This window comes from Carcharodon carcharias, chromosome 21, assembly GCF_017639515.1.
Source record: "Carcharodon carcharias isolate sCarCar2 chromosome 21, sCarCar2.pri, whole genome shotgun sequence".
In the NCBI taxonomy this organism is placed as follows: domain Eukaryota; kingdom Metazoa; phylum Chordata; class Chondrichthyes; order Lamniformes; family Lamnidae; genus Carcharodon; species Carcharodon carcharias.
Window position 1 is genome coordinate 13,050,377 of NC_054487.1, and position 11,080 is coordinate 13,061,456.

Here is an 11,080-nt window from a genome sequence, read left to right on the forward strand (position 1 = left end):
GAGCAGAGACATTTCATTGCATCTCACCTAGTTCTGAATGGGAGGAGGGTGTGCTCATTCAGCCTCCTTTACCTGTTCTGCCATTCAATCAGCCAATCGAAGCTGAAGTGCATTTTAGCTCCACCTGCCCACTTTGGTTCTGCAACCCTCAATGCCCTCGCCTAACAAAAATCTCGGTTCTGAAATTTTCAATCGGTTCCCAGCCTCCACATCTTGTTAGGGAGGGGGATGAGAGCTGCAGCTTTCTCCTAGCATTTGAGTGGAAAAAGTGCTTCCTGAGTTGCTGCATCTGAACACCATTATCACAAAATTATTATTAAGTGGCCTGGCTTTAATTTGAAGATTATGACCCCTTGCTTTAGATTTCAGAGGAAACAATTTATTTTCCCTATTAAATCCATTTAATATTTTAAACACCTTGATTAGATCACCCCCTCAACTTTCTATCTAAACTCAAGGAAATACAAACCAAATTAATGTAACAATTCCTCATAATATAACCCTTAAAGCCTTTTAAGTTCACTTTGCTGGGAAAGTGCTCAGCGGGGGACTTAGTACTGCCCAATAAGGGATAGGCAACATACGTGGCATGAGGGCAAATGAGTCACACCCCCACCCAGAGTCACACACCCCAACCCCCACCCATCCACCCAACAACCAGCTTTGGTGAGAAATCTGTCCCAAACCTCTCAACCGCCTTCTCACTGTGGCAGTGGTGGAAGACTAGGACAAGGTTCACTGTTTGAGTTGTAGATGCAGTTGGCGCTGGGTTCACAACATTGGGAAATAAGAGCAAGCCCAGTCAAAAAAGACCAAAGCAGAAAGGTTATCAGGCAATGATGAATAAGACTCAGTGAAAACATGAAAGATAATCAGTTATGGAGTGTTTCAAGTTCCAGCGCAATTTGGAAGGATTCACAACGTCAATATTTGAAAGACAATACAACTGGGAGATTCCCACAAGCATGATTCCAGGTGTTGAGTGGCATACTCAGAATTTGTAAGCTTATTAATCCACCCCCTACATAGCTAACAGAAAAGATCAGTTAGACTCAGTATGAAACTGGAGAACAATTTAAAGATTTGTGATATGGTTGTTGTTTCTTTGAAAGGGGGGAGGTGGTGGGAGTATAAAAAGATCTGTTCCCTGGAGAATTGAGGTTATAAGCAAATCAAGTACCACCGTGCAAGTGTTTTGTATAGAAAAATGCAACAAATTTGCTTGTAAAAGGCGCCAAGTTTCACGTTACAAAAATAGCCCTGTCCAACACAAATCATATCCAGCCCCACCCCCAGTGCTAACCTACAAGAACCCCTTTGAAATCTAGCTCCTCTTCCTGGTGCACTCAGTAACAGCCCCTGCACATATTGCACACTAATCTAGCCCAAGGGTTATTGTGACAGTGAGACTGTGTGACATGACCAAAATACATTAGTCCCTAAAAGCAGCAGACAAGCAACATATACCAGTACCAATATATAATGTCTCTCATGACCTCAGCATATCCCAAAGTTCTTGACGGCCAATGAAATTTTTTTTCTGAACTTTAATGTAGGGAAAATGTTTGTGCACAACAGGATTGTCCAAACAGTAATGGGATAAGGACTAGCTAATCTGTTTTAGTGATGGTGTTTGAAAGAGAAATGTTTGCCAGGACCCTGAGGAGAATAACTGCTTCTGCTGAACGCATGTTAATACGCCTGAAACAAAAAATAGTTTCAATGAGTGAAAACTAAAAAGTCCTCACTCATCATTCACCAACTTGGACTTCAAACTAAGAGTAGACCTTAGTGGTTCTATTTAAGGCAATAAGCTATTTTCTGTTAATAAACAATTCCAACCTCCATTCTTTAAAACCCTGAAGGCTGCAACATCAACCCAACATCAGCATTCCCATTATTCATCACAGTCAACCGGCATTTAAATAACTAATTGTCCTACAAGCTGCACAATTCAGAGTTGTTGAATCTGAATACCATCAATCCAATAATCAGGACATAACAAAATTATTATTCAGCTCCAGAATGGGAGGAAATGGCATGCATTAGGCCAGAGGGTTGCAATGAAATTCCTCAGTTGCTTAACTTAACCACCTAGTGTTAATGATTTGAGCTATAAAATGCAAATACTTAATAGCCCTGGCAAGGCAGGCACTGCACGCCATCCATCACCAGAGGGATCCTTTATTAATTCAGATAATGTGCATCATTTTTGCACTGCAGGAGTGGTCTGCACCTCTAAGTAAACCCACTGTCATTTTGAACCATTATTGTGTAATTCTGCAGATTGCAGGTTGTTTCATCCAAGTGGTTGAGTTTGAGCTGAGACAGAGAAGAAGATATTCAGCTTGACATTCCAAGTTGGTTAGTTCAGCATCAATATCACATGGTTCAATGCAGCAACATTAAGGGAAAAGAGCATCCTGATATCACTGAAAATACAATGAACACTTATAACACAATCTCTGTATTTGTCAGGGTTTGAGGTAAAACTAAACAATCTAATTAGTTATAACCTGTAGTACACCAGATGATATAACTTAGGAGTTTGTTATTTGTACATCGCAGCTTATTTGCAACTGCTTAATACTGTTTTGTGAGAGTCAGAGCACTGAGAGCATTTTGAGACAATTTTCTCTCTTCCCCTTGGCATCGATGCTTGCTGCACTACAGCTCCACAGACTGATACCTCCTCTCCGATATCTTATCTTAGTACCTCAATCTTTTTGGCTAACACATGACTGCTGGCAATCCATTCAGTCATGAGGGACATTGCAACTTCACCCAATTCTATGCTCATCCTACATCCTTTAATCAGGCACTTTCCAGTAAGAATTGCCCAATAGCCATCAAGAGTGAAGCCCTGGCCAGTTACAATGCCACTCACTGCCACCTAGCCAACTTCTGCCAACTCTGCACAGGCCAGTCTAGGAGGTTGAAACAGAAATAGAAAAAGCTGGCTTGTTTTACAAAAAACTTTTTTTTTCTCTCTCCACAGATGCTGTCAGACCTGCTGAGTTATACCAGCATTTTCTATTTTTGTTTCAGATTTCCAGCATCCGCAATATTTTTGCTTTTATCTCAGGCTAGAAGGTTCCTAGTAACAGAGCTCACTCACTCACTGAATTGTTGGGGATCTGAGGTAATGTCATGTTTAAGTTTGGAGATGTGGGGCCAATCATTGCAACAGTGATTTAGTGTGACACAATGCAACGGGTATCCATTTCAATAACTCCAACCTTTCCGAAGCTTATTAGGAAATGACGAACAGGAGTAGGCCACTTAGCTCGAGTGTGTTGTGTGTTATAAATAAGTTAACTGTTACTGTATAATCCTTTCATTAACTGTGTCCTGTATAATCAAATTTAGAAGGGCTTGGTGAACATAGTAAAAAGAAAAAGACTTGCTTTGTGTGTACACTGCTTTGGGATCACAGGACGTTCCAAAGTGTTTTAAAGCCAACTTTTGAAGAGTAGTCAATGTTGTCATGTGGAAATGCAGCAGCCAATTTGCACACAGTAAGTTCCAACAAACAACAGTGAGATATTGGACCTGATGATCTAATTTAAGTGATGTTCATTAAGGAATAACTACCAGGCAAAACACTGGGGATAATTCCACTGCTATCTTTGAACTGTGCTATGCAATCTTGTACAATCACCCGAGACAGCAAATGAAGTCTCAGCTTAACACCTTGTCTAAAAGCTAGCACTTCCAATAGTGCAGCACTTCCCCAAGACTGCATTGTAGCGTACTCAGAGTCTCTGGAGTGAGATTTGGACCCACAACCTTCTGATGCAGAGGAGACATTGTCTCCAACTAAGCCAGGGTTTCATGATATTTTATTTTCAATATTTTCATTACCACATCTACCTGAACATTACACAAATCTGTTTTTTTAAAACGTTGAACCAAGACAAAACTACAGAGACAACATCATTTATTAAAGGCTTGAAATCCACTTGACCAAGGACACTCCCTCTCCCACCAAACCGTTCTAAACCCATCTCCCAACATAAACTATACAACATAAACCATAAACAAGTTTACTCAGCAAAGCATTTTACTTGTCAGAAAGTGCAGTTAAGTCCAACAGATGCCCCTGCTCCTTTCAATGGAAATGCAGTGCATTTCTGGACTGTTCAATCCGAGGGACCTTTCAGGATTTCTGCTTGTTTGAGCCTCACAGCAGATTTGGATTTATCTTAGGACGGAAAAGTAACTTGGCAGAAGCAGCCAGCCTGTTCCTATACTGCAGCTAATGCTGCAGGAACTACTGTTTTTATCCAATTAGGGCAATTCCTTAGTCATACATCAGCAAGGCTATCAACTTGTGCCTCTCAAGAAAAAAAAAATAGCTGAACTGAAGAATTCAATCCCTAAAACACGGGTGAAAATTCCATGCAATAAAACGAGAGTTGTTCAGTCACTGCTAACCAGTGGGCTTGAGAATGCATTCCCTGTGGAACCAACAACCAGTAAGAATGTCCTCTGCTCCCCGTGCATCCCTCACTCAATACCCTGACCTCAGCCAGAGCAAGACATACACACACATAGGTAACGGAGGGGGGGGTCATAAATCAGAGTCAAGAGGGGTTTGGATTCCTGATGGGAAATAATTCCACCCCCACCCCTCCCTCCCTCTATTGGTGGAAATCACACCACTGCAGTCAGTGAGGCAGGATGAGATTAGGACTCTATCACGATGCCCTCCTTGGTTAAACAGCCCAATGACCAACACCACCTCAAGCTCATGTATTCAGAGCAGCCACTTTGGAAAGGCTACCTAAAAGGAAGGTTGGCAATATATGTGAAACTGTACCCTAATGAAAGGTAACTGGGAAAGGAGAGAGAAGGGAGTGTTGGAGAAGATGGGAGAGCAGGGGGGTGGGGGGAAGGGGTTAAATGAATTGGGCCAACTGCAAGTAACCCAAATTAGACAGAAGCATAACACATATTTATCCAAGGGTGAATCATTCTGCCTGAATTCTACAACAGAAGGGTCAACACTGACACAAACAAACAGCTCTAAATTTAACCCCAACTCTACTTCAATTTACCATCACCCCTGTGAATGTTTACAATCATTGCAAGACCTCTCCCCCGGGCACATTACAGTCTAGCCCCCATTGGCACCGCTTGTGGAAGGCTAATCGCTCGCTTCCCTCCCCAGTCACAGCCACAGCCCCGCTCACTTACCCGAGAGCTCGTCAGGTTCCAGCCCGCTGTCCGTGTCGATACCGGCCAGCACGAAGTAGTCGGCGAAGCGGCAGGATCCCGAGCTGGAGCTGGTCATCTTGGCGGCGTTTCTGCTGCTGCTGCTGCTGGGCGCTGGGGGTGAGCTTCGCTCCGCTCATTCTCTCTCCGCCTTGCCCATGGCAGAAGCTCCCTCCTGGGGAAGGGGAAGCGAGCTCCAGTGCTTTTCTCTGCCCCTGGGCTGACTGTATCCTGACGGAGCTGCTCCGCCCGGTCCCTGTGTGCTCCTATCTGTTGCTGTAATGCTGCCTGAGCTCCACTCTCACTCTCCCGGCTTAGTCTGACTCTACACTGTATCCTCTCTCCCTCCCTCTCTGCTCGATAACCCCACACTGACGCACTGCGGGCGCCACTTTCAAACCAGCCTCTCTGCCTTTGTTTTTTTTTCCAAATTCACTGCGTATTAAAATATATTAGGTTTCAGCCGTGGCTCACCCTCACTTTGGGTTGCCAACTTTCCAGGATTGCCCTGGAGTCTACAGGAATTGAAGATGTGCTTCAGGGCACCCTGACCCCTGGAGAAAAATCATAGGGGATCTTAATTTTTCCAACATTTGTTTTGAACACATGTGTTTATTAGGGTATAATAATATTGGACTTGAGAATAAAACATGGTCGAGAAATTTCCAGTTGCATGGGCTGGTGAGGATAGACTGGGATGAAGACTGTCGTGTAATGAAAACCTTCAGGAATTCACCCAAGCGCAGAGCTGGCAATACTGTGTTCACCCCTGACTCAGATGGTCATGGGTTCGAGCCCCACTTCAGAGACTTAAGGCCAAAATCCAGACTGACATTCCAGGCATAATACTGTGACGGACTGCTGCATTGTCAGGGGCCAATATTTAACCCTCAACCAACATCAGAAAAGACATGGAACCATCTTATTATTGATTTGCTGTTTCTGAGGCCTTTCTGTGTGTAAATTGCCTTTTGCGATTTCAGATTTCCACTTCTTGCATTTTTTAATCTTTTACTTTGGGACTCATAGCTAATAGTATTCTCACTGCAATGGAAACTTGCGTTTATTTATTACCTTTAACAGAGAAAACCTCCTCAAAGAGAAATAAACAGGGGAATCTGAGGCAGATGGCAAAGGGTCAAAGAGGTTGGGGTTAGGGAGGAGGTGAAGTGGTGGAGGAGTTTAGGGAGGAAATTTCAGAGGATGGGGCCTAGGCAACTTGTGTCAAAGTCACCAATGGTGGGGCAAAGGGAAGGGAAGAGGGTGAAGTTGCTCATTGGAGGAATGGCAAACTCATGGGGGTATAGCTAATGAGAGCACAGAGATAGAGAGGGACAAGAAAGGATTTAAACACAAGGGTATAAAGGTTAACATTGGTGTGAAGTATTTTCACCTTTGCCTGGGCATTAAATCTGTTTAGAGTAAATTAAATTAAGTGTGAAGACCCATACTGACTTGAATGTGATGGAAAGCGAGACTCCCTTTTTTATGAGTCAGTTGCAGTCTGCTTTAAACTATTGTCATGGGTCAGATCATATTCTAACTCTGGACTGTGTATCAGCTGTGGATCAGTGGTAGCATTCTCACCTCAGAACCAGAGGTTGTGGGTTTGAATCTCACTACAAAGACAACCACATGTTCTAGGCTAACACTCCATTACTGTTTTGAGGAGGTCCTGCCTACCACCTCAGGTAGATTTAACAGACCCCATGATACTAGTTTTGGAGAACAGTAGTGGAGTTTCCCCAGTGTCCTAACAAATATTTATCCCTCAGCCAAACAGGTTATCTGGCCATTATCTCTGTTGTTTGTGGGAGCTTGCTGTCCACAAATTGGCTGCCACATTTCCAACAGTACAAGTGGCTATATTTCAAAAAGTGTTGGCTGCAAAGTGTTTTGGGACATACTGAGATTGTGGAAGATGCATTTTAAATGCAAGCTTTTCTTTCTTTATGATTCAACATCACTTTTTCAGTCCGTTTAATGTGTTATTCTCTTTAAAGCACATTGGACTAAGAGTGGATGGGTCTGTGACATTTATAGCTTCAAAAACGATGAACTGCCCGACCTGAATGTTCAGTGTGCCCTTGAGTACACTGAGCAAAACTTGTCCGGGCGTTTGGTATTTGTGAACCCTGTCCAGTGCTATTCTGTTTCTTCTTTTGTCTTTAACGAGTGTGACTAACTTATTCTTGTGACTCAGGTTCTTGCCTCGTGTATCACTCTGCTGAAAGATATTTGACTTGAGTTCATGTGTACCATTATGAGTGTCAAGTTTTGTAATCAGGCCTGCAACATGCAGTAAAAGAAAGAGCGAGATTAGCTTTTCAAAGGAATATTCCGATTGCAAATGGTTGCTGAAGTGTCAAAAACAGTGGGTCCCTTTGGCATGTAGAAGATTCAGATAACCACTAGATAGGAAACAGACATGTTTCAGCAACATTAAGCATAGACTAGATATTGGAGATATAACATGTTCAAGCACCAGCATATAATAAGAGGATCTTGCATTTGTATAGCACCTTTCACATTCTCAGGACATTCCAAATGATTCACAGTCAATGAAGTACTTGTGAAGTGTAGTCGCTGTGCTAATGTAGGCAGATACAGCACCGATTAATCAGCTAAATGACTGATTAATCTGTTTTTGGTGGTGTTAGTTAGGGGTCAATGTTGGACTAGCTATTCAGCCCCACTTCTCCAGTTGTGCCACAGGATTTTTTTTACCTCCCACTGAAAGCTAACAATAATATCAGCTATGGGGAATTGATTCTGGCCTTTTCCTACTCTCCCAAACTCCCAATATTGATTGCAAACATCCATTGTTGGGAAATGTCAAGCACTCCCCTGTTGAGAAGAAGGGAAAAATCACAGCAATAGACATCTGCAGAAGACTGTCCCTTTAAGAGGCAGGCCCTAATCCATCAATTATCTCACCGAGGCTGGTGAGTTGGATAGTTTAAGGAAAAGGAATTGGTGAAATATAAAATAATGTAGAATTATAAAGGAAATCTTATTCATATGTAATTAGTGTCTGAGAATGATATGGGCCATATCGTGGTGACAGGGGATTGAAGACATTACATTCCTCACACTCAGTTCTCAATACCCACAGCAGAGTATGTGCTGAGTTAGCTGGATGCACTCCTGGGTTGCGCAGGGTGGAGAAGAGTGGGAGTGGAGGGTGAATCAGAGAGGGTTCCATTCCAAATCACTGCCCAGTGACCAATGCTGGAAAGTATACATGTGGGATCCTTGGGAATCATCCTAAACTGTGGTGCCCCCTCTGGTTGATTAGCCTACTGATACTCACTTTGTTGAGCTCATAACTGAAGAATGGTTACTGGGGCAAGATATACAAGACCTGCCCTGTGGAATCATAGCCCTGCAAGTGCCAACATCTTTGAGAGAGAAGGAGTGGTCGAGCCGGTTTTAGGCACGCATGCCATGTCACTCCATGCAAAGGGTTTCCCAGCCTGCCAATAAGCATTGCATCTATAGACTTGACACTATTGGATGCTGCTGTTACTGAGAACAGATTGGTTTCTGCACAGTCTCAAAGCAAGAGATTTGTGGGATAAGTGAAACCTTAAACAACATGCATGCCAGCCATGGATCAGTTGGTATCTCGCTTCTGAGCTTGAAGGTCATGGGTTCATCACCGTGAAGCATAAAATCAAGCACAAAATCTGGGTTGACACTCCAGTGTAGTATGGAGAGAGTGCTGCGTTATTGGAGGTGCCATTTTTCGGATGAAACATTAAACCAAGACCATGTCTGCCCTGATTGGAAGAACAACCAATCTTTCAACCAAAATCATTAAAAACAGATTATCTAGCCATTGTCACATTGCTTTTGTGGGAGCTTGCTGGGCGCAAATTGGCTGTCATGTTTCCTACATCACAATGGTAACTACACTTCAAAAGTACAAAAGTCTCATTCAAATATGCAAAATTTGTACAGGGCTCGACAGGGTAGATGAAGGAAGCATGTTTCCCCCGATTGTGGGGTCTAGAACCAGGGGATACAGTTTCAGAATAAGGGGTGGGCCATTTAGGACTGAGATGAGGAGGAATTTCTTCACTCAGAGGGTGGTGAATCTTGGGAATTCTCTGCCCCAGAGGGTTGTGGAGGCTCAGTCACTGAGTATGTGCAAGACTGGGATCGATAGATTTCTACACAGTAAAAACATCAAAGGATAAGGGATAGTGCAGGAAAGTGGTGTTGAAATAGATCAGCCATGATTCCATTGAATGGTGGAGTGGGCTCACCATTCATTGGAGATGTTCCGAGATCAAGTGTTTGCAAGAAAGTACGGATGAGCTGGATTGCACATTTGCTTCGAAGCTCATGGCTTCTGTTGTACTGATTACCTCTGTATGTTGGGTCTCATAGTAAATCAATAAATTATAGAAACTTAAAAAATAGCACTATGTAAGTGCTAGTCTTATTTATAGCAGACTTAGGTACGGAAACAAGAGCAATTTTTTCATGCTTTTCTTGAGTTTGTGGGTATCCAACTCTTGAAATCTGTGCAAGCAAAACAGAAAATGCTGGAAATACACTGCAGTTTAGGCAGCATCCATGGAGACAGAAACAGGGTTAACATTTTTGATCACTGTCTCAAAACTCTGTTTCTCTCTCCACAGATGCTTCTGAGTATTGCCAGCATTTTCTGTTTTTATTTCAAATGTCCAGAATCCACAGTACTTGGTTTCTGTCTTAGTAACTGCAGCTTCAATACAGACTTGAGTGGATACCAGAAGGGCTGACACATTGCAAACACAGATCAGCAGGAGCCCATTCATATGTGTGTGTCAGCAGAGTGGCTTGGGCTAGCTGTGAGAGTGCGTGATATCAGATGTCACACAGGCACGAGTGTGACAGAGCGAAGCAAAAGGGCAAGGACTAGGTACCTGTGTGTAAGAGATCTAGGATCAGCAGCAGATGTGCGAGAGAGAACACCATCTCATACAAAAGAAAACTATTGTGGAGGGTGGCCTAAAAGTATTGATCTCACAAATTAAAGTGCAGTTGCATTGTTGATAGTTCTCTGAGGAAGGAAGGATGGGGAAGGATGGTTACACATACCCTGCAGCCCTAACAAACTGGCTGCTACACCCACCTAGCTGCACCATCAATGGATGACGCCATCACTCACCAGATGACCCAGATGTTCTTCCATCTGTTAAGTCATTGCGGATGGCTGGCAGATGAGGGACAGCAAAGCTGCGAGGCCAAGGAACAATATAAAAGCAACTTAAAATAGAGATTAAAAGGGCCCAGGATCAGATGTGAGAGAAACAGAGCCCAGAAGGGAAAGGGCCAGCTGTATGAGGGAGCAGAACATGGATCAGATGGCAGACAGAAAGGAAACATACATATGGACGAGAAAGGATATTTAGCCTATCTCAGCTCATTGAATCAAAAAGACACAACAGAGACGCCTCTCCAGCCAATTGATTATCAAATGATTCCCAAGCTTTCTCCTCTAATTCTCTATCTTGGAAGTCTTTTCTTTGTATTCATCGCTCTTTGGTACTCATGTCTCAGTTGGTAGCTCTCTCACCTCTGCATTCACACCCCACTCCAGAAACTTGAGTCATCCAGGCTACCATTGCAGGACATTATTGAGGGAGGAGCTCTCTTCCAAATGAGAAGTTAAACTGAGGCCCAATCTGCTCCCTCAGGTGAATGCAGAGGATACCATGGCACTATTTGAAGAAGAGCAGGGGAGTTCTCCGCAGTGTCTTGGCTAATATTTATATCTCAACCAACTTTTTAAAAAGAGATTATCTGGCCAATCTCATATTGCTCTTTGTGAGATCTTGCTTGTGTAATCATTTGCTACAACAATGACTGC

The 11,080-nt window shown here is 43.1% G+C and overlaps 1 protein-coding gene across 4 annotated transcripts in view; it reads right to left on the reverse strand.

Moving 5' to 3' along the window:
* The window catches only part of LOC121293375 (DENN domain-containing protein 5B), a 297,453-nt gene extending 291,893 nt beyond the window's left edge, over nt 1-5,560 (reverse strand). For all 4 annotated transcript variants that reach the window (XM_041216395.1, XM_041216394.1, XM_041216397.1 and 1 more), the window contains exon 1: nt 5,200-5,560. In XM_041216395.1, the coding sequence (XP_041072329.1) occupies nt 5,200-5,296 (97 nt within the window). In that variant the 5' untranslated portion in view covers nt 5,297-5,560. The remainder of the gene's footprint in view (nt 1-5,199) is intronic.
* Between the last annotated feature and the right edge of the window lie 5,520 nt (nt 5,561-11,080).